A 23,977-nucleotide genomic window follows, 5' to 3' on the forward strand; every position below is an offset into this window, starting at 1 on the left:
TCTCCGTAACTCCAGGCAAATACGCGGAGCTGATCCAAATGGCCTACTGCACGGTCACAATTTTACATAAAAACATCACCACTAAACATTTTACAAATAGGAGAACGATAAAATAACTGTGTTTGAGCAAGGTCAGTGGCTGGCTCTTTCTCTGACTCGTTTCTCCTCTCTAACATGACCACTGGACTAAATCAAGGTGACTCTGAGGGGCCAAACGATCCCCCCATTCCTTTGCCCTGGGAGAGGGCTCATCTCCGCCGGCTCGGAGCTCTTACCTCCGGGGCAACGAAGTTTGCCGTGTAGCAGGGTGTCATCAACAGCCCGTTCTCGGCTCGAAGCTGCTTGGCAAACCCAAAGTCGCAGATCCGGATGGACTCCGGGTCCCCAGACTCGTCCATGTACAGTATATTACTGGGCTTCAGGTCTCGATGGACCACCTGGGAAGGCAGCGGGCGCGGTTGGAGCAGGAAGGGGAAAGGGGAAGCACTCAGAAGGTAAGGGGTTTTTTGGGATTGTGACTCTGAGCAGGTCCTGCAGCTAGAAGCCAGTGGACTCGGCTGCTATGTTCTTTAGCAAGTCTTCCCTCCTCTCTTGCTCTCTCATTGTCATTCAAGTAGGTAAGTAAGCAGCTAGCCCAAATGAGAGAATTGCATACAAGGCAATGTGGCGCTGAGTTCAGGTGACGGGACTACAAGGATTTGTACGGGTAGATGTTCCCGTGTGCCTGGCACGCTCCAGCGCGGTGAGGGGCTCACCGGAGAGCGAGGCGGACGCGCAGCCTCTGTCGTGGGGCAGGTGACCCATGGGCAGGGATCAAGCGATCGACTGGAGCCCTACAGAGGCACCTGGGGGGTGGGGAGGGAGGTGCAGGTGCTCCGAGCACAAGGGACGGGGTCGGAGAAAGCTGTCCTGACGCCCCAAAGCAAAGCAGCTATTTGGGGGCACACAGCGATTTCTTCTGACGGGCACAGAGGCCGACTGGGAGCACACACGTGTGCCCTCACACAGCCTGGAACCCACACGTCTCTTCTGTCCTGGTAAAACCCAGGGGCAGGAGATGGAGGGAAGGGGAAGGGACACACGCACGCAGCCAGCTTGGCTTACACAGGCCCCAAAGGCAGGGGAGCAGGCCCATTACCTCCCTCATTAAATAGAAGCCAATCTGGAAAGACCGTCATCCCAAGGGTCTCCTCTAGAGTTTGACTGTTCTGGGAAAACGCTTTGCAATCCCAGACCACCAGATCACCACAGAAAGGCCCGTGGCGCGGAACATCTTCCCGTTTGGAGGTGGCTGCATTCGAAACGCCTGTGACCACACGTGCAGGGCGGCTGCGGAAGCACTGCTTCACGGGAGGTTCCCCGAGATGGGGACTGGAAGCGGAGAGCCAGGCGGGAACCCCGGCCTGCCCCTCCCTCGTGGGCAACCAGCCCTGGGCAAGAGGCTTCACCTCTTTCTGCTCTAGTCTCCCGGTCTGTAAATGGGTGTAATGTGGAGCTTAGGGCTGCAGGGACGAAGAGCACAGAGCAGCACCTGGAACCCGGTGAGGGCCGGGGCAGAGCGCGCTCCCACTGTCTCTGTCACCTGTAGGATTCCTCTGTGTCGGCTAAGGAACCCAGCTGTGAACAGAGCAAGTGGTGAACCCCAACACGTCCATTTATCAAGCCCAAACACTTTTTCTCTATAACTGGTCCAGGCACACTGAATTTCCCCACTAGCTGCTGGGCACGCGGTGTGTGCAATGATCTCAGGCACGGGAGGGGTGGCTGTGGTGCAGAAGGAAGCCTGGACGACCAGGCTCCCCAGCTCTGGAGCCAGGGCACTCCCTCCCGGGCCAGTCTCTCCTGCTGTTATGCTACCCGCGTGGCCGCAGGCTGCCGGGGAGGGCGGCAGGCTTACCCCCTGCGAGTGGAGGTAGTCCATGGTTTTGGTGATCGTGCACAGCACGTCGCTGGCCTCCCGCTCCGAGAAGCAGCGCTGCCGGAGAATGCGGTCCAGCAGCTCCCCGCCGCGCATCAGCTCCATCACCAGATACACGAACTTCCCGTCGTCATAGACCTGGGTGGCGGAGAACGGAGCACGTGGTCACCCTGGCCCCCCTGCGTGCGCAGGCCTGCCTGCCACGGGGGAGAAGGGCAGCCCCGGAGGCGGCAGCGGCCAGTGCACAGGCTGGGGGCTCGTTGCCCCCCAGGGTGTGAAAACAAGGCTCCGGGTGAAAGTGAGAGAACGGCCATCACAGTCCTACCCGACGTGGCTGTTAGGGAAAACCAGCTTTAATAATCTGCTGCAAAGCACAGAATGAGTCAGCGAGGCCAGGCGCTTGCAAGGGTGAGATTTTAGCTGACATGACTTGTCCTGATCTGGCCCCACCCTTGCCGTGGAGATCTTCAGAGGTGGAACCAGGGCCGTTGGCACAGAGCCGAGCCCCTCAGACTTCAGTGTGCACACCCCCGGGGGGGTCTTGTTAGGCGGCAGCGTCTTGCCCAGCAGGCCTGGGTCATGTCCAGCCAGCACCCAGGGGCCCTCCCTCCCGCTGCACCGTGGACGAGCCTGGGAGCCGCCAGACCCTGGAGTCCAGCGGGGAGGGGAGGCAGAGGCAGACAGAATCTACCCTATTGTAGCAATTCTTGTATCTCAGGAAAGCGATGGAAAAAGAGAGCTCTGTCACCCCACCTTCACTCTCCTGAACTTGAACAACAGCCCCCAAGGCCCTCCGCTTTGGCTCTTCCCATGACACACGCGTGTAGACAGCAATTACCCTGCGCGGGTGTCCAGGAGTTAGAAGGACCTTGTGGAAATGGGGCCGAGCGTCTATACACGAGTAATTCTTAGCTTATGAATCACTGAGTTTCCAGAACAATTCACTAAAATAGTTCGCCTAACTCGGAGCTCAATGCAAGATAGAAAGTTGATTTTGGTGTATTTATTTCCAGTTTATGCCTCAAAAAAATGCTCTACTTTTGAGAATGTGCATACGATGGCACCTTCAGCTCAGAATCACTCACCCCAACATAATGAAAGTGGTTTGAAGAGCTTAGGAGTTTTCAAGTTAGCTGACGTCTGCTGGTGGATCTCAACATAAACACCAAAACCGCTGGAGGACCGGGTTGCACCGTGAAGGTGCCTGGGACCGTGGGGAGATCGCCAGCTCACTCTGCGCGGGTCAACATAGGGATTGTTTCACAGTTTCCTCCGAGGTGAACTGGCATTCTGCAGCCCCCTTGCTCCAGGAATTGATGGGGCCCAAAGGGAAGTTGAGGCAGCCCCCAGATCCTGAGGGTTTGGGTTCATGACCCTGAAATCATTCTGGAGTGTGAGGGCAAAGGTGGGGAGGGGACAGGTCTGTCTCCCCTCTGGCCCCCCGCGCCACAGCCCCGGGCTCTGTGCTGGGCTTCCGAGGGGGTGGGCTCCTGCTGCCTTCCGTCTCCCGGGCTGGGGACCACTCCTTGCCCAGCAGAAGCAGAGGGAGCTGGGAGGAGCGCCACAGCCAGAGCTCAGTCTGGGGTCTCAGATCTGACCCAGCCCTGTCTCAGCCACTCCAGACTCCCTTTCTGCTGGGTTTCGGAACGGCACCGAACACCACCACCTCTGGATTAGAATCCGCACCAGCTTCTCTTCCTCGCTCATAGTCCACGTTACCGGATTTGGGAGTGGGGGGGGTGCTGTCCGAGACTGGAACTCGGCAGCCGCCGGGCGATTACAAGGTGCTGGCGGCAGAGGCGGGCTCCGGCGCACACTCGGGGGCGGCAGCAGGGGCTGAACCCACGCGGGTGCCGGGTGAGGCGCACTTACGTCCTTGAGCGTGATGATGTTCGGGTGCTGCCCGTACCTCAGCAGGATCTCGATCTCTTCCGAGGGGTCTCTCTTACTCTTGTCGATGATCTGGAATACACGGAGCAGGGGACGTGAGGCGCGGGACGGCGTCGGCTGGCTCGGACCCTTCTGCCCCCTCCCCTCCCCCCAGCTCCCGCTCCCGCAGGATAAATGACGGTTGCCTACACGTTCACGGCCGTCCTCCATCCCAACTAGCGGCAGAGCGACATTGACAAAAAGCAGGCACAAGCCTGGGACACAGATTTTATGAAATTACAGGGTTGGAGAGGGAAGGGTGGGCTTGGGGGGCTCACACAGGCACCCGCAAACAGCAGCAGGCGCTCTCAATCATGGAGGCAGGCTCTGAGTGGGTGGCCGATGCTCGTCGCGCTGTTCGGAGCGGGCTCCAGCACCCGCGGTGCACCTCTCGCCGTTCTCTGCGGCAACACAACAGCCGCAGCGGGACCGAGTGCATGGTTCTCCCCAGGAGACGGCGGGACTGGCGGGCTCACCGAGTCGGCCGCTGGCTGAGACACACACGTTCCTTCCCCTCCACCACCCAGCGTCTGTATCCCACGTCTTAAGGTAACAGGTACAGTCCTTCCGCCCATGAAAACAGCTTCCAAAGACAGGACAAGGTCACGAATAGAAGCCTACTTCGAACAGGGAGGCCTCTGTTGGCAGATAATGGCTGATGTCTCTGGAGGTGGCCTGCTTGCTCCCACTTCCACGGGGATGGAACCGTTGGGGTGGGGGTCCTCACCCAAGTGAATCCCAAGCACGTGCGTTAGAAACAACACCAGAACGGAAGAATCCTTCATACTGTTTTCGACATCAGTTTCACCTAATTTGAAAATATGTGCTCTTTGGAGAATGCCATAATTTGACTACGGAGCAGGAAGGAGATTGGCTTTGACCTTCTCTCAGGTCAGACTTGCAGCGGAGCTTTGCGTGGAACTCAATCTCTTTTGTTTAATATACAGACTGTTGGGACGCTGCCCCCGGACACCCCTGGTCTCTCCCCTTTGCTGTTAGGAGAGAGCACCCCAGTGCCCGCGCTCCTCTCTGCATCTCGGCTTTAAAGCCGGCAGCCGAGCTCCGATGACACTGGCGCCCCAGGACTCCGAGCCCAGCGACACGCACTGTCAAACAAGCCAAAGTTAAGCTCCCTTTCTTGACACGTTTTTCTCCTTTGCTACATTTAACTGCACCAAAATTCCAGCGGGGACGCCAGGATTGCTTCTAGTATTGAAAGAAGCTAGCAGATGGTGCAGCGTTCTAAGGGCGGGACTTTCTGAAGGTGTCTTCAGCAGTGTGGGGGTCGAATACACTGCTTGGAGTGCGTGCTGGCCAGCGGGGTTCTAGGACCCCTTTTTCTTCTTCTTCTTTTTTTTTTTTTTAAGATTTTATTTATTTATTTGACAGAGACAGCCAGTGAGAGAGGGAACACACGCAGGGTGAGAGGGAAAGGAAGAAGCAGGCTCCCAGCGGAGGAGCCTGATGCGGGGCTCGATCCCAGAACGGCGGGATCACGCCCTGAGCCGAAGGCAGACGCTTAATGACTGAGCCACCCAGGCGCCCCTCTAGGACCCCTTCTGCTCCAACAGCCCTTGGGGGTCATTCAGTCTCTCAGGGCTGTGACCTTCTCTTTGAAACCTGAGAAAGTTAAAATGCATTAGATTCTTAAAAAATGAGTGGATTTTTAAACAATTAAACAAATACATTTTTTGAATAAAATTTCATGATAAAAGTGGTGTGTTGTCAGCATAAATCTGTTTCATGATCCTCACAATGGAGTTGGAAGCAGGAAGCTTTTTCTTTCCTGCCAGCGGCCGGGTGGGGGGGGCAGTTACAGGACCGGGTGGGGCAGCTGCACAGAGATACGTCCAACGGGAGCTCGGGGCTCTCCCTTCCTGCTGTGGGGTCTCCCCATGGCAAAGCTGACCAGAAGCTGGAGGACAAGGCTGGGCACTGCGATGTGGCCGCTGGCCTCAGAGAGGGGGGTGGGGGGTGCGCAGGGGAGATGGGGCACCCAGCCTGGAAGGGCAGGCGTCCGGGAGAACCGTGGAGGCGCAGTTCCTACAGCCGCCCTGCTGGCCCTCCACCAGCCCCGGATCTGGCAGGGGGGACGTGGGGTCCGCACAGCCGCACGGTCTGTTCAGACCCAGGGCTTGTTAGATCCTCACTGTGGTCAGTCAGCGAGCGCTGGCTGCTTCTGCCCACACATCTTTTTCTGGAATTATTATTAACAGAGACGCTGAGCCGGGAGGCAGGGTTACTGGTCCCTGAGCCCAAGCTGCAGTCTGGGCAGGAGGGACGGCAGGGCCCAGAGAGATGTTCCGAGCAGGCTGTTCAGACGTGTCAAGGAATGAATTTCCTCCCCGTGGGACCGGTTTCCTGGGATTGCCATTGTTAGACTTGCTCCTAGTTCAAGAAAGCGCTGGTGGATCATGTTCCTTATTCTGAGAACAACACTGACTTACAATCTTCCTCAGGCAACATAACCAGGGAAGGAATTCCCAGTCAGCGCGGTGAGCAAGGCCGGCTCTCCGCCGTGCTGGTGCTCAGATGATCCTGGCAGAACCACAAAGGAGTCGGAGGAACGGTCTCTGTCCTTCTCATCCCGCAGCGGCTGCAGAGAGCGGGCAGGACGCCGCACGGGGTCAGCCCCCCACCATGGCCCTTAAACAGCCCACCGCCGTGTTGCTCTCCAGCAAGCTGCACGTTTACGGGGTAAGTCAGCACCCCCGGGACGCCACGGATGGCAGACGAGGACTCTCTCTGCAGGTGAAGCATGTGGGGACAGACGTATCAGGAGCACTTCTCTTTTCTTCCTTTTAATCAATCAATCCATTAATTAATGTAAGCTTTACACCCAATGTAGGGCTTGAACTCACGACCGTGAGATCAAGAGACGCAGGCTCTACAGACTGAGCCAGCCAGGAGCCCCTCCTGTGCATTTTTATTCCTGGCTGCGGAGATAGGAACAGGAGGGGAGAGGAAAGGAGGCCTCACCGTCCGCAGCACGCTTTCCTCTTGCATCTCTGCCCCCTCCACCTTCCTCTTCTCTGGCTCTCTCTGGCGTGCCCCTCCTGGGACACTGAGTCCTCGGGGAAATGGGCTTTGCAGTGATCCAGAGGAGGGGCTCACAGGCTTGCTGCAGGCCCCTGAGGCGGGGTACTTCCACGGGCTTGTTCCCAGGATCAATGCCATATGTGAACAGGGTAGTGGAGCACGCAATGGTTCATGAGATTTCACAGACGGCTTCTCTCGTACAATTAATTTAAATAAACGACACAGCGGGAAGACTGAGTTTTCCTGCTGGAAACAATTAAAATTCCCATGCCAATCAGTTTTCCTTCTAAAAATAAGCTCTATTCATGTCAAACATTTGTCTCAATCCTGGTGTTTTTGGATGGCAACTTACATACACATGAGAACACGCGCACAGGAGCGCCCATGCTCTTGTAACCGTCTGCTGAGAACACAAAACGGGCTCCGCATCAGGACAGCCTGCCCAGCTCCTGGCAGACGAGCGTCGGCCCCACCTCCTCCCTAGAATCAAGGACCGGGTGACACAGACTCACACAAGAGAAGGCATGGATTGCCAGGTGGAGTCAACCCCATCCCAAAGGCAGGGCCGGAGGGCTGGTGGCAGAACAGCAGGGAACATACGAGAAAAGGAACCTGGATCCAGTGTCACGGGCACCTCCGCTTCTCCAGTTACACCTTCACTGTAACGTTTAGGGAGCTTAGATGGTCATCAAAACCACACATGTTTTCCTTGCAGATCCCATGACTTGGGCTTAAATTTACCACGGCTCCGCCCCATCCACTCTGCATGGAGGTGTCATTCCTTCAGGATCTGGGCCTTGCAGAAAGCAGGGAGTGAGCTGGAGAGGAGCCTCAGGGCCCCACCCCATGGAAGCGAGAGGCAGTGCCCCGGGGAGGTCAAGAGCATGCACGGTTGGACGCTCGCTGGCTCTCCCACTTACAGGCTGGGTGTCCTTGTGTGTGTTGTTGACCTGTTGGTCTCTGTGCCCTCGAGGGGATGATGACAGTAATTACATCCTGTGTCATGAAGATCAACGGACCTAACATGCAGAGCATTTCGAGTTTGGCAAGATTGGCACATAGTGAGCGCTGTTTGCGGTCATCATTGTTGTCGTAACAGGATGGTCGAATTTGCGCTAAGTCTGAATTCTATCTCATGCCTGCTGCTCCTGGTCTCATGAACTTCAGGTGTTGTATGGTTTGCTCCCTAGAAACTTACTGATGTTTTGTTTCAAAACCAAGGATCGAGGTGGCAAAAGCAGTACCTTGGGTGTGTATGTGAGTTCTGCACCCTGTGAGCAGCACACACCTGAGTCGTCCACAGACACCCCCCGGAACTCTCTCGAGGTGCACCGTCCTTGCTTCCTGCCTTTTATGCAAACTGACTTCCTGGGCTGTCTGGAACACGCGCCTCATCATGTGGAGCCACGAAGACTCCAAAACAAAACAGAAACCAACAACCCTCTAACGCAGTTCGTGTAAAGTGGGTACAGCACCTTTGGTGGAGAGAGTACTAATGATTTTTTCTATTCAACTCAACCTCTCCCCAACAAGTGCGGCTCAGTCATAGTTCCCTTCTGCACGTCGTAAACGACTCTGTGTCAACCTTATTTTAAATGGAGAGTCACTCGCGCCCGGCCATCTGTGCAGTTCTATGTCATGTTATCTCAAAGTCCTGCACAATTTCATCTCCGCTCCTCACCTTCCGGGGCTGGCTCTGAAAGCAAAGGCCAACTTGGGTTGTGCATCGGAGCGTTGTGCGGTTTTGCCCCTTGGACGCAGCTCTGCGTGCTAAGAAAGTGGGGCACAGCTGTTCAACTGCCAAGCGCCCGACAGAGGGGAGAGGAAGAGAGGACATCGCGGTTTTCCCACCCCCTCTCAGCACGAGCTGGGCATGCTGGTGGGACATCCTACGCCGAGTCAGCCTGAGCTGGTGCCCATGAGGAGGATGAGGGCCTGAGGGCAGGCTCTCCGTGGAAGATCGGGGGCCATCCAGCCTTGTTTGCCTCGGCTGGGGGGCAGCACCAAACCCTGGGGACTCAGACTCTGCAGCAACACTTCCTGAGTCCCTACTGCGTGCGCACCGCGCTAAAGGCTTCGTTACGTAGTAGCTAGACCTGGCCTCGCTAATTTAAGAGCTGCACAGAAAAATGCAGCCAAGAATACACGCAAGACCAAGTCTTGCTGACTGGGAGTATACTTGGGTGGAGAGGTTTAAATACGGCCTTAAATGTCATTAATGTGATGACAGAGTAATTATAGTGACAAAATTAGGCTCCCATAAGACAGAGAAATAAGCTTAAAGCAAAACACAGTGATATTTCCAAGATGTGAGAGCTAATATATCCCATGTGCTCCGAGACTGACGGCCCAGTCTGCTCGGAGCTGAGGGCGGGCCCCGCCCGCCCCTGGGAAGGCTGTGCCCTGGCACTTCCAGCTCCGTCCACCAGAGGGCCTGCCCTGCCCTGAGTAGCGCACAGAAAGCACTGGGCTCCGCTCAGAACATCATCCTGCTGCTAAGAGTCAGAGGAGGCACACGCCACCCTCATCTCCCAGAGATCAGTCTCCCGGAATTTATCTGCAGGAGGCATCCATCCCCCAGCCGCAAAGGATGCGTTAGGCTGAGGCTCTCAAGCTCAGCCCCACTGACATTATGGGCTGGGTAATCCTGTGTCCAGGATCCTGGGAGGGGCCGTCCCGTTCAGGACGTTCTGCCGCATCTCTGGCCCCTACACACGAGGCCTCAGTGGCGACCCCCACCCCAGCTATGAAAACCAGAGTGTCTCAGACATCCCCAGTGCCCCCCCCCCGCGCCCCCCATTATGACTGCCCCAGGCAGAAGCCCCTGCCCTCTGACCGCAGTCCCGCTGTTCATCAAAGTCGCTGCATACATTTTTCTGCTCATTACTCAGGGGCGAGTTTTCTGAATCAATGCAGTGCGGTGAGGAGGCCCCAGCTGGCTCGGACTGGACCGCTTCTCAACACGAAACAAACACCCCTTTTCCGTGCACGTGGGAATTTGGAGGGCTGGGTCTGCCAACTGCTCGCGTGCTAGCCAGGGTGCGGGGCTGAGTCCGGCAGCGGAGGCTCAATAAGACGTCTGTTGACCTGGGGTCCAACTCGCACGCCAAGTCATTAAATGCCACGCTCTCAGGGCTAGGCTATGTTACAGGACATTCTTCGTTTTGCTAGTTCTTCCATCCCTAAGTGAGGATACTGCCATTCATCCACCAGTCAGCTGACACAGACAAAGGCTAAAGAATATTTCCATTGTGTTCTACCTGGAAAATGCTGAAAACGGGACAGAGGTGCAATCTGCAGGATGATACATTCAGTAATAAATGGGCCCATCCTGAATACGGAGCTCTTTGCCTTGAAACTCCTGCCAGTTCTTTGCCTTTGAAGGAAATCCAAACCAGGACCCAGGACCTGACGGCTGTCCTTGCAACAGGCAGCTCACACGGGCTTCTGACCCAGCTCTGGGTCCCGGGGGGCTGTGCGGTGAAGGGGAGCAGCTCCTCCCTGCGCTTGGTGAATTTAAACACCTTCCAGACAATAAATGATGACCCACAGTAGTCTCAGTGAGGAGCGGGGAAGTCCTGCAAGGTCCGCCAGCTCCCTTTGTCCAGGGAACTTCAAGGCTTGGAAAAAAGAACAGGAAGACCCGGCTTTCTGCCTCGCAGAGCTACAGCCATGCGTCTGGTTTCTGGGCCCTGGGGTGAGATGCCCCAGAAGTTCCCGGCACAGCGTGGCCTCAGCAAGAGAGTCAGGACCGAGGTAAAGCCATGGAACAAAGCTGAATTCAGACGGTGTTTTCATAAGAGAGCTGGCTACAGGGACAGTACGGGGAAACACGCCACTGCCTCTGTCAATGGGAGATTTATTTTCAGAGGCACAAAACGCAGCTGACAGAGGCAGGCTGTTTTCTCGAAGGGCATCGTGGCCACTGAGCCAGCCAAACAATGGGCGCGTTTCTCCATGCTCAATGGAAGCAGGGATTGTTTCTAGGATGGCTGCTGGTCACCCGATAAACGGCTGAAGGAATGCTGTGAGAAATGACCCAGGCAGAAAATTCTCTGAAGTCCACGCGTGTGGGAGGCGTGTGTGCTGTACGTCCTGCAGCAGGAGTGCAGTCCCGGTCCAGGGCGGAGGGCAAGTGCACGCACATTGGGCGCACCTGCCCACGGGAGCAGCATCTGCGCGGGCACACAGGGCGTCCACGCACGCACGCCTCTGAACGCTCCCAGGGAGACGGAGACACGACACTCCTCACCAGCCCAGGTCTTTGGAACGCGTGGAGCCCCGCACGCCCATTCTGCAGCGGTCACTGCTGGCCACACCACGTGTGTTCCTGAGGTCCCGTGCTGCCGCTGCTGTCGGACGCCGGGGCTGACAGCAGTGCCAGTGCGTGTGCTCACTGCTCCCGGGAACCGCGCCGCGTGCCCTTCTGTGGCTTCGGGACTCCGGGTGGGCTGAGCACCGGGAGTCTGCCCAACCCACAGACTATACCTCCGTATTCCAAACGTTCTTTCCTGCTTGAGGACTTCAAGATACATTTGTCAGCAAGCCAGCAATTTCCAACCCAAACGAGACCAAAGGGCCTAGTTTTTTGGGGCTGGTGCCTTGTTTTGACAGAGTTGAACATTTGCTCAGTGCGAGAAACACGGGGCGTGGGTGACCCACGAAGGAACGGGGTCATCTCCCCGCAGGCACCATTTCGAGCAATTTCTTCTGACTTAGGAAAATTGCAGTGGAAGGCCGTGCTCCTTTTACGCTGCCGCTGCTGGACGGGTCGCATGCTTCCCCAAATGTTCCGTGAGGGGCCGGCACAGCGCCACGTGGCACGGACGTGACCGGGTCGGCCGTGCTGACGCCACAGGCTGGAGCCGGCTTCTCGAGGGGCTCGAGGTCAGTTCCGTGGGGAAGCAGCGGCGTTAGAGCTCTCTGGCTCTCTTGTGGAGAGAATGCACAGTTCACGCTTTTTACAGAAACTCGGTTATGCTTTCGGCTGGAAGCTTTAGCTTTTAGTCCACATTTCACCAACCAGAAAACTCAAGAAACTGGTATTTGGGATTTCTAGGTCAAATATCAAATCTAGCAACAATTACAGAAGCTACAGGTATTCTGTAGAGATTGGATTCTGGATAACTCTAGATAATTTTTGGTATTTACTTTTCTTGATGTTTAAGTTTGCACAGATATTACCAGTTTATGCCTCTATTCGTTTCTTTGAGTTAATTTCTGGTGACTGTTGCTTCCTCCTCCCCCCCCCCCACTCCAGCCCCCTCAAACAACACTGTGCCTGTCCCCCAATCGTATTTTTCAAAATACTGAGCACCCAAAGCTTTTACCCCAGGGTCAGCTGTATACAAAGCTACTAGACGTGGTCAGTGCTTATATGTTGGATACGATCAGATATTCATCATCTGCAAAATACGTTTTGAATGGGTGACCTAGTGTCAAAGCAAACTGAACTCTTTCGTATGCGAGCTTGGGGGACGGTGCCCGGGGAGGAAGCTGGCCAGCTCAGCGAGGCCGGCTGAGTCAGGCACGGGGAGCACCGCAGTTGTGCTCGGGGCCGCACGCAGTTGTGCTCGGGGCCGCTCACACACGCACGGTCTTACCTTCACGGCATACTCTGCCTCAGTGGCTTTGTGCACACATCGCTTGCACACGGAGTAGGAGCCCACCCCGATGTCCTCCTTGATCTCATAGCCATCGGTGAAGTGTATGTTGTTCCCGTGTAACTGCTGTGGAGACAGACCCGGGGCAGAGACTGCCGTCAGAGCTCTCTCGGGCAGAGGGACAAGCTTAGACACACAGGACGTGGACAGCAAGGGAGGGTCTGGATGGTGCACTCGAGGTCACTGAGGCCAGGAGGTAATGGGATCATGAAGGTCACGCTGCTGTTCAGCAAAGATTCCAGATCTAAATCCTAACTTTCCGGGGATGAGCTTAATTTTTAGGCTGTAGTACACAGAGTCTGAGAATCTGGAGGTGGGAGCACAGAAGGCCCTGTAGATAGGGGTGTGTGGTTCTGACGCTTGAGGCCAGAGCGGTGCCTGGTGTGCACATGTAAGTAGAAGTCACCCCGTGATGTCCCAGCACAGCCCCCGTCCGCCTGTATGCACAAGCCTCTACCCCACGCACTGAGAGTGCAGACAGCAAGCCACCAATCATACACCGTAGAGTAGACGGTGCACTCTGTCTCATCAAGTGTCCCCTGGGGACACACCACGGGGTCCCTAAAGGCTCGGGAGAGAGAAATATGGAAATCTAAGGCCACCTCATTTCCCCTGACTTTGTCCTTAAATAAAATGTTATCACAATTCCTCCTTCGAATTCCCTGGATCTGGTTACCCTTAGTAGGTGGAAAATTCCTTCTAAAAATGTCATGTGACCTGATCTCCCAAAGAGTACATTTCACAACAGGGAAATGGTACCCACAAACCAAACCACTCTCTTGGGGTACTGACTCGATCCACACAGTGAGGACGCCCCTGTCTGACCCCTGCGGGTGCTCCAGCCACAGACACACCCCGGGGACATTCTGATCAGAACTCTCCCCTTTGTTAGGGTGCACGTGGAGCAGGGGTGAGAGGCATGGCTCAGGCCACCATGAGACGCAGTAACGCCCGAGAGGCTGGGAACAGAGTCGGTACCCCCGGCATCAGCACCCCCGGACCCAGGCTAGCTCTCAGTCCACGTGTGACATGCGTGCTGGCGCCTCCCCGCGCACACCTGCTGGGGCCGAGGGCCGCCGGGCAGTACGGGATTACCTGCACGATGGGGTGAACCGTGGCTTTGTGCAGATCTTGCTGCGAGGGCTCCTGGACCAGACTTGAGGCCACAAAGCTGAATCCTCTGAATAGATGATGCGCATTGGCGCTGGGGGGGACGCCAGGTGAGTCTGCAGGTAACAACGAGAGAATTCAACCTTCCAGGAGGGGATCCTCGTTTGAATCCTCCATCACTGTTGCTTAATTTATGACACTGTACAGCTTGCCTTTGTGCTGGGTTGTAACTGAAGTGCTAAGGACACAGAAAAATCGTTCTCTCTGCATTTAGATATTAATGAAAGGTAGAATTTTCTAAGCACACGAGCTCAGTGCGTGGTTGTGTTAAAGGGCATCTACAGCCAGGAGATTCTGAAGCAGAGGATAACCCACATCCTGTGCGAGGGCTCGGGACGCGGAGTGGGAATGCCTTGCGGTAGGCTCACGGTCTTTATTTTAAACTAAGCCAACACTAAAGCTGGTTTCTATCCCCTGGATGCACACAAGTCAGCTGCCCACTGGAGCGTGCTGCCTGGTGCAAGGGGCCCGTCCAAGACTTAAGAACCCCTCGAACATACTAGTCAGAAACTAGTCATGGGATCATCAAAGCTTTAAATTTTCTTTTATCTCACTCCTGTGTCTTGTCTACTTTTTAAGTACTGTGCCAAAAGTCAGCATCCCCCGGATGATTCTCAAGCATGTTAAACTTTTAATGCCACCTACCCCTCAGGCCGCCAGCCACCTCACCGAGTGTGAGCCGAGCTGGACTCCATGAAGACCCAGCTGAGCCTCAGCCGATCACCCCGAGCCTGCCCACCACTGCTCTGGTCCATGCAGGGGGAGGCAGCCCTGGCTACAGGAGGCATGGCGGTGTACTCTGTGCCCCTAGTTCGGAGACAGTGCTTATCTGATCTGCAAAGTCTCCATTCGCGAATGAAAATGCATCAGTTCAAGTTAATAGAGCCAGCTGGTCTCCCCTGCAAAGCACACACACTCCCCAGCGGCTGTCAATGAGCCTCTCGGGCTAGGCTCTGCCCTGACCATTTGCCGGGCTCTGGCTCATTCTCCGGGTCGAGCTGGAATTCTTAAATCTAAAGCCCTAAGGAGGACGCCAAAGTGCCCTGGGGGTTGAAGACTGCTTAAGGTTGATGCATCCACTGTGCTTTGGTGGAGTCCTTCAGGGCAGCCCGTGGTAGTGCGGGGGATTTTCAAGAGAAGGCAGACCTCAAAGCCATAATTCTGTGAAGGAAAAAGGCAGACAGCGCGAAGCAAGCCGGAGAGCCGAGCCTCGGGTCTGGAGCAGCTTGGCGCCCGCCACGCTTCTGTCTCTGCTGTCTAGCAGTGTGCAGTTTTCAGATTCTAAAAACTACCCAGCAGAGCCTTCTGGGTTTTAATTAAGCTTCTCTACTCTAGCACGGTGGGAATTTATTTCCCAGCACTCACAGCCTAACTCAAAGGGAACAAAGTGGATTTCTGTTCCAAGTTCCTCCATGTCATGTTTTGTATATGACCATGTATTTGTTTCACAATTATCCTTAAAAATCACAGAAAATCTCAGATTCAAAAGTAGTAAGACCCCCCATAGACAGGAGATTTCTTCCCCCCCTTTTTTTCCCCACATGACTATATAACATATGCTACTCTATGGACTGGACTGACTGTGTTCCCCCAAAATCCATAGTTTGAAACTCTAGCCCTCCATGTGACTGTCTTTGGAGATGGGGTCTTTCGGGAAGTCATGAAGGTTAAATGAGGTCACTAGACCTGATCCAGTGTTGCTGGTGTCCTTATAAGAAGAGGGCGAGACAGCAGGGATCTCACTCTTCCTCCTCGAGCACAGAAGAAGGCTGCGGGAGGCCGTGTGCAAGCCGGGAAGAGAGCCCTCACCAGGAACCGAAATAAATGTTGACTGAGGTGCCCAGGCTGGTCATTTGTCGCGGCAGCCTGAGAAGACCGAGACAATTCCCACACCGCAAAACATTCATAGTAACTCATCGATGTCACAAAATGGTAACTTTTGGAGGGAGCTGGCGAGTTCTGACTGAGTCTGATGGACCTCAGAGGGACTGCCGATTTTCATGAAAGCTAAGGGAACGTGTCATCCGCTGTGCTGACGTCCAGTAGCTGACCGAGCTTTTCCGACAGGTGTTTGCGGTTTGCATGAGTAAGATCTACAGTACCCACAGCGACAGACGTCGCCTGCAGCCTTCCTTGTCCCCCAAATCCTCTACCTGCGTGAGAGATGTGCCTGGCCTGAGGTTCTCTGCTTGTGCGTGCCTGAAAGAAGCAGTCCCCGGATCGCAGCTCAGAACAGGGGCAGCAGGAGAGGGGATCTACAGAACCCTGGGTGATTCCAAACCAGATGTCACCGGGGGGAGGACCGAGAATTGGTTCTCTCACTTAAAGCTTGATGGTGGAGCAGAGAGAACGAGAGAGTCAAACAGAACCGACTAGTACCCTCCATGGACGCATTCTCGAACGTGAGACCCTCTGGCTGAGCCTCCATCCCTAACCGGCCGGGGAGGAGGACGCCCCGCAGCTGGCAGAACTCTGGGCTTGCTTGCACTCACGGCTGGCACACACCTGTAGGCGTCCGTGCTGTGAACTCGGGGTCGAAGTGGAAGGTGTCCTCGGGCCTGCCCACCGCTGGTTTGAATGGCGGCTTGATCTCCTTCCTGTACAGCTTCTGTGGGGAGAGCAAGACAGGATGCTGAGGAGCCGCAGAAAACCGGGAGGGTGACGCGGAGTGGCAGAGCCGCGGTGGGGGAGGGGAGAGGGCTTTGCACACACCGCCTGGGCTTTCCGCTGCTGCCGGCGCCCCTGTGCTCGCTGATGCATGGGAAACACCGTACCAGTTGTGGGCTGATATTACAGAAGACACATGATAAAACTATATTCTATAAAAGCCACACAGGAGGTAGGAGGGTCTGGACACATACTAAGTATTCATCATTGAGGGCAATGTGAAGCTTTAAACCTTTGTGGGGGCAGAATGTTTTTTAAAAACTTTTTTTCTTCAAATAAAATCTGACAGGACAGCCGCATCTTACCCCCTCCCCCCACCCCCTGGGAACAGCAGGGAAGAGCCCCCGATGCTTGGCACCCTCCTCCCCCCCCCACCCCCGACCATCACGGAGCCCTTGCCTGGGGGACACGGGAAAGCCCCCAGCGAGGACGAACGAGGTCCTTCCTTACACACACATGCCCCAGAGCCCATGACCAGGGGCTGCAGCACTCCCCTTGGCTCTCTGCTACCCCCACATTTGGGGGTCCAGACCCCTCTGCTCAAGTGGGCGGAGTCTGTGCTTTTGTGTTCCTTTACACACATTTGCGCACTTCAGTGAGCCCGTGAGAACACCTGAGTCCAGACGGAGAGTTAGTGCTTCTCTGCAGTGGCCACGTCAGGAGGCCCTGACCTAGGTCACGGAGCCTGACCTCTGATGCCCAGAAACTCCACACCCCTCGTTGCTTCCCTCTGATGCTGGCCTTCTTGAAAATGCCTTCCAACCTGACGCTGTTGTTTTCAGTGCTCTTAGGCAAGGCAACAATGTATGGCTTTGGGGAGATTCAACTTTAGGAACAATATAGTTTGGAAGCAGGTCTGGGAAGGAGGTGGATAAAGCCACAGATGGGCAAGAATGGAGTCTGGGCAGGACAGGAAGCTGGGGCCGGTGGGGGAGGTGAGGGAGAGGTGAGGGGGCCGCACGCTGCCACTGCTGGCTGAGGCTGGGGGGTGGCCGCAGGGTGGACTTCAGCACGTCCAGCAGCGGCAGGAGGGCGCGATGCCCTGATCCCTGCCAGGAGCACACCCTTCTAGAAGCCAAGGTGGCTGCGGAAACTGCCGGGCACGACTGACAGATGTGTCTGGGCTGGCGACTGCCAGGCCCCCTGGTTTAGCGAGCTGCAGGCATGCATGGGACATCACTCAGGGTGCGCACCCGGGAACCGCCAGAGGAAGATGGACACATTAACCCCACCCTCGATTATCTGGTCATTTCTTGCCTGGGTGAAGAGATTCCATTAGGAATTGATTTACTCCATAAGCTCTTTCCAGAAATAGAAAGGTGCTACTTTCTGCTGTGACGCACTCTGGGGTGGGAATAAACTTCCCTGATGTATGCACTTGTCACAGGAAATCGAATGAAGGACAAGTGAGCTGTGCACCCTGATTAAAATGCTGGCTGTTACCAAGACCGATGGCCCAGGCGCAGCCCTGTGGGGCTCAGACCCTTTCTGCTCATACCAGTGATGCTCTGGTGGTATTTGAGCTGGGTTACTAAATCGATACCTGTCCTACTCAAGGAAAACTCGCATCCTCTCCCTCAGTAGCATGTGTTCCCTTGCTACTTGGGGGTGGGGTGGGGACGGAGGAGGTAGGGGAGCAGAGGGAGCAGAGGGAGGAGGGAGGGAATCTCTCCCACAGAGCCACGGCTCCTGCCCTGTGAACATTTATTTACATGCACACAGTACTGGCTGTCACTTAGTCCAAATGAGAGGCGAGGCTTTTGACCTGGAGCTGAAGGTCACACATTTCAGCTTCTCTTCTCGCCCCAGCTCCACCGACACAGGGACCCCTGGGAGCAGGAGGCCAGGACCTGCCCCCAGCCTCACAGCTGCAGATAAAACAACCCCTGAACCGAAGCAGTTTGGCTCCATGATGGAACACGGAGCAGCGCCTGGGGGCATCAGCGGTGACAACTGTGTGCGTGTGTGGACACGCAGTTGGTAGAGGCCGTGACGCCGCTCCCCGTTCTGCTGTGCACAGACACCCCAGAGTCTCGATTCCCCTCCGACCACCAACAGTGTAACTACACCAGCTTGATAAGAAGCAGGGCGGGGACGTCAAGGTGACTGGCACTTTCCTGAGCCCCTTCCCCTCCCTGCAGAAACCTAAGTCTGCTCCTTGTCCTGCCATCCCTCTACCGCTCCCTCCCATGGAGGAGGACATCAAGGCTTTGAAAATCCAAGAGGCCCAAGAAAGCACAGGCGCGTCCTCTGACCAAGCGGACTCCCACGGCCACGTGCTTTACCCCAGTCTTCCTCCTTCCTTGCCCCCGAGAGCAGCATAGTGGTCCCGGCCGGGAGGCTGACCTCCTGGGGAGACACAGCTTCCCAAGTTCCACGTCTTTACCCATAAGGAGAAGGAATCCATCAGAACGGCATCTGGCCCCCGCAGTGGTGTGGCAGTGCACTTCGTCTGGGTGGAGCCTACTGCCCCCTTCAGCTCAAGTATTTAGCGATAACTCGGGGAGCAAATGAGGACATGGTACCTCCTGGCTTCCCCTGCCCCAGGACGCTCATGCTTGTCGGCCCGGTGCAGAGTCCTCTATTTCGTTCCTTCCCACTGCATGCCCAGCCTGGTGCATGGCCCCCAAGCCGGTCACAGAACCCAGCCATCACACAGCACGCTTACCGTGTATGAAAACCCGGCTTCCCTGGGCATTGTGCACATGACGCCTTCGAACCTTCTCTGTAAACCTGTGTTTCACTAAGGAGACCCTAACTGACTGGAAGGGAGAGCATGGGAGAGCCCACCAAGTGCTTGCTGGCCGACCAGTTCCCTCGCAGGCCCCTCAGCCCCCCAGAACACTGGTCCCTGTTTTCAATCCACCTTCATCCTGGTTCTGAGCAGGTAGCGAAGGGCTGCATAAGGCACCCCAGTACCCTCCACACTCTGGATGGCTCCCTTGCGCAGTCTTAAAGGTCGGTCAGGTGCTTCCCGTTACTGGGTAAACTTTGGCAAGTGCTAATATGTGTTATTATTACACACGCCTTTCTTTCTCTGTGTCCAAACCTAGGAGTAGGTTTGAGGTTGTAGGGAAAAAGTAATCTTGCTTCTCGTGGTGTAAACTGCAGACACGGGGTTAAACAGAGAATGACGGGTGACGGCATTTTGGGTAGGTTTTCAGCTGGATGAGATGCATTATAATTGTGACCTAGATTCCCCTCTCTGAGCCTCTAGAACAATCCATTTCACATTGATGGAAAGAGAGTGGGGCCTCATGCTCAGTCTCCAGGCAGCACTTTAAGTCATCTCGCCTGTCCCAGGATCTTAGGATGACACAAGTCGAAGCCACATGGGAACGATTACGCATCAGGCCAGGATGCGCTAGGAGGCTCCGAGCAGGTGCACCAGGGCTGTTTATACCGAAACGACCTTCCGACGATGAAGGGGAGAATGGGGGGCACAGTGAGAATGGTGACTGGGTAATGCAGTAGGAAGCTGCTTCCAGCTCGGGGTCGCAGACCTAACATCTGCTTCTGCAGGCAGCTTTGGCTCTGGGCATCTCAAAATTAACATTCTCCAATTAGGAAAGGGCACAGCTATAGATTATTCCTGAAATAGCAACGGAGAAATAATGTGGAGGGATGCTAGGCTGGCAGGGGTAACAGGGAGAATTCAAATAGCCCCAGCACACCCAGGGGGTCTGCTGGGTCAGTGGTTCACGCAGCGGGACTCTGTCTATACAGGTTATCCCCGCTGAAAGCTGTTCCAGTCAAAATATCTGGATTTACAACCCTGAGGAGTGAGGAGCGGTTATTCACTGAACGAAGAGTCCTATTGGGCTCCTCGAAAGGAGAAGCTCTGCTGGTGTATTTAAGGTGGGAATAAACTGATAGAAATCTTTCTACCGGGCAGTGGGAGGAGCTCCCTCACCCTCTGACACAGGCTCTGAGATCCTGGCCAGCAGCCAACCCCTCCGGGAACCGAACCCCTAAAATCCACTGTGCAGTCTTGTGGGCACGAAGACTTCCCCTCTGCTGCTGCTGGTACACACGACTGGCAAGGGTGGGGGGAGGCTCTGGCATGTGCTGCCCATTCACCCACGGACCCTGGGCTCTCTTCTCACTGCCCTGTGCCTTGGTTTCCCCGGGCGTCCCTTCCACAGCACCGAGTAACCACTGACGGAACCCTCAGCAGGGTTCAGAAACTGAAGCACAAGCTCCTGGCGCTAATGAAAGTCGTCGTGATGACAGGTCCTGACGGGCTACAGTGAAGGTCGCAGCCTCCGCCAGCAGGTGTCGGCCCACGGTGAGGGGTGCCAGGCTGGGCGGGAGGGCTTCCTCGGGGCAGGGGGTGGTTCCCATGGCCTGTGTGATGACCTTCCATGTAGTGATGGGGCAGAGTAAACGTGGCGTAGGTGCGGGACTCCCCGTGACCCTCTGCCGAGGCCTCGGGGCTGTAACTGTAATTTCTCATTTGGCTCGTGAGAGCAGCTTTCAGGAAGATGCGCTCCTCAGGGATGTTAACTGCTTGCCTTTGTAGACAAGTTAATGGCAGAGCAGGACGGACAAGGGCAGTGACCCCACATCTGCTGCGATGGACTCATTCTGCTCCAGCAGGTCACCTGAAAATTTCTCCTGGCAGTTTTGGGTCACAGAGGGAAGCAGAAAGTGCAATAAATATCCTTATATTTTCCAGGGTGGAGCCCAAGGCAAGCGCTGGGTTCACGCACCCAGGCAGAAATCAAACGGGTCAGGGAAAAGGCTCCATGCTGTCGTCCTGAGCGTCGGCCGGGCAGAAGGAGTACCTCCCGGTATTCACAGTTTCTGCAAAGCCTGCTGTGCTACGGTTTTGTTATCCAAGCCGCTGAAACAGAATGGGCACGTCTGGACAGGGACTTAGCAACACTGCCCACCGGAGACCTCGCAATGCCTTGCATTTCGTGTCTGCTTTCTCAAGGAAGGGTCTGCTGCTTGATTGGTGTGTGAGTGGGGCCAAGGCTGGCCGTGGGGCCGCAGCTCACAGCTCACGGGTAGGTAGGGAGGGTGGAGATGCAGGCCACTCCTCTGGTTCCCAGGAAGGCCTGCATAGCTGAGAGAGGCGGTGGTCCTGAGGAGAGTTTGCTAGGAGTATCTCACCTCACCTGTCAGCTCCTACCCGTGTCTGCTCTCCGACGGGACACCCACACCACACACTTCTTTTGTGGCTGGACAAGACATTTTCGTGCAGACGTCAGATGTCAAGCCATTTGGGGATAGCTGTGTTTTTCCATAGCCATAGCACGGACACCCTGCTCACTCACCTGGACCTGGGCAAGCGCCAAGTACTATTCATGAAATAAATGAATTTGCATAAAAGTGGTGACTCAGAGCTCTTTTCCCTCAACCACTCCCCGGCTGCTTTCATTCAGGGCTTGTCAGACTGTCCCTGCCTCATCATCCTCAGGTAAATACGGAAGTGACAGTAAATATGCTTGGTCCCCATGAATCTGAAGGGCCTCTCTCAGAAACGAAATGAAATTAAATGCTAAAAGCAACAAAAGAAACTTCCGACCCTCAATTTTAGTCTGATTACTTTCAAATAATGCAGCATACCGCCTTCTTGGTGCAGACATCCCATGACTGTGTGTGCCCTGGCAGGGACCTGGGCCCAAACGCGGAGACGGGATGAGCCGTGCACACCGCGGCCGGGGTCTCACCGCTGGACTCTCACCGGCGTGGCTCCCAATGCTGCAGAAAGAAGCCGGGCTTCTGCTCAGAGCTGCCGCGACTTGGGCTTTCTGGGATGCATGTCAGCCCCACCTGCATAGTGTTCAAGATCATCATCGTGCTGTGGCAATTCCGAGCGTTTCACAAAGTCGTCCTCGCTCCCCCTCCACATGCCCACTTCTTCGGCGCGGGGGGCACCCCTTCTTGGCTGAGAGAAGCGTCTGCCCACAGCAACTCGCAAGTAGCTCCTCTGAGCCAAGCCGCCGTGTTGAGTGGTACCCAGAGCCGTGCGGCCGGGCCTCCCCTTTCCTCCCAGCTCAGACTGCAGATCTGCACCCCACACGGTCCCGCCCCGGCCCCAGCCATTCCCTTCTGTTTTCTCATCTCTGCCGGCAGGCGCTGCGGTGTCCCGGAGAGAGAGGAAGAGAAGTGGGTCCCCCTGCCCTGAGAGCCTCTCCCATTCACTCCCTGGCTCCCTCGCTCATTCATCGTTTGGCAGCTGCCTCCTCTGAACCATGCTGTCTCAGAGGCCCGGGGGACGTCTCTACGCAACACTGACAGTGACTCCTGACCTCTTGGGGCTTCCAATCCAGTAGCAGGGAATGGAGACTCACAATCCACACCGTGAGTAAGGCAGGGCACTGGATGGTGATGAGGAGCTGGGAATGGAGCAAGGTCAGGGGAGTCGGGGCGCTGGGCAAGGAGCTGTGGTTTTGGAAGGGTTGGCAGGACAGGCCTCAGCGAGGGGCTGGCTTTTCAGAGAAGACACAAGGAGGAGGTCCTAACTGAGCCACAGGGCACTTGGGGCCAGGAGGGCCAATGTGCCCAGCAGACAGGTGTGCGGAGAGGCAGGCGTGGGGGCAGGAGGGGCAGGTGAAGGGCTCAGCTTCGATGACCCACCTCTCCCCTGTGTGGCTCTCTTCATGGTGCTGCTTTCTCTCTGGGACCAAGCACATACCCTTCACATCCTGCCTCGCTCTCCTGACCAGGTTGTAAAGCCCGGGGCGTCACGGCCACTGCTCTGTCCCCATGTCCTGGAAGAGCCTGAAACGTGGTCAACAGCATAGCTGAACACACGGAATGGTGAGTAATAACAGAAGGGGTGTGCAGCTCTACCCTGATGCCTGTGGGCAGGAGACGACACGTGGACGAGCACCTGTCTGGGCACCAGGGGGCCGAGCCCCCAGGGGTCAGCTTCTGAGGCTCCTGCCCAAGGCACGGTGCTGGCGCTCCGGGGCTAGGACATAGCCAGCTGGCCTGAGGCCTCATCACCGCAGCATACAGCAGAGCTTCTGTGCCGGATGGAACTCCTAAATAATCGACCGACAAAGATCTTCAGGTGCCCACGTGTCCATGTGTGAGTTGAGGATGACCGAGCCCCTTATAAGCCTATGTTCCAGGAAGCTAAGGAAAAAGAGATTTCACGGGCAGGCATTTTGCTTCCACTGTCCACTTTCCTGAACGCAAGCTGATGTCCACCTGGCCCTTTAACCAGGCTTGTGCACCTGTCGGGAGGTCACAGGTGCACCTGGCGGGGAGGTCATAGGTGTGCCAACATCTCGAGTGCTTCTCTCTGGTCTCAGCATTGAAAAGAATCTTAACCTCAGAAAAGCTCCGTAATAAGAACTATAGAGTGGGTTTTAAGGAAGCTCGTGCTCTCCCAGTGGGACGACGTTCAGAAGAGGAGGAGAGAGGAGTCAGGTCAGAAGCTCTGGGCACAGCTGGTTCCACCCAGCATTTGTGTCAGCACCTTGTCAGAGGTAATAACCCTGGGGGGCTGGGGGTGGGCTGCCACCCGCGCCACGGTTGCTGGAACCCGTGGAGGTGACAGGACGAAGACAGGGAGAAAGGCAAACACAGCTAACAGCCTCTGTCCTAGACAGGACGTTAACGTAATACGTAT

General features: G+C 55.8%; 1 protein-coding gene across 6 annotated transcripts in view; it reads right to left on the reverse strand.

Annotated features, from left to right (window-relative positions):
* Window positions 1-23,977, reverse strand: part of RPS6KA2 (ribosomal protein S6 kinase A2) — a 332,597-nt gene that overhangs the window by 12,506 nt on the left and 296,114 nt on the right. For all 6 annotated transcript variants that reach the window (XM_087865646.1, XM_087865644.1, XM_087865645.1 and 3 more), the window contains 6 exons: window positions 16,225-16,327; window positions 13,645-13,775; window positions 12,490-12,615; window positions 3,791-3,880; window positions 1,898-2,056; window positions 276-437 (listed from right to left, as the gene is read on the reverse strand). In XM_087865646.1, coding sequence (XP_087721772.1) covers window positions 276-437; window positions 1,898-2,056; window positions 3,791-3,880; window positions 12,490-12,615; window positions 13,645-13,775; window positions 16,225-16,327 — 771 coding nt within the window. The remainder of the gene's footprint in view (window positions 1-275; window positions 438-1,897; window positions 2,057-3,790; window positions 3,881-12,489; window positions 12,616-13,644; window positions 13,776-16,224; window positions 16,328-23,977) is intronic.

This window comes from Ursus americanus, chromosome 11 (genome assembly GCF_024610735.1).
Source record: "Ursus americanus isolate L20-20 chromosome 11, mUrsAme1.1.p, whole genome shotgun sequence".
In the NCBI taxonomy this organism is placed as follows: Eukaryota; Metazoa; Chordata; class Mammalia; order Carnivora; family Ursidae; genus Ursus; species Ursus americanus.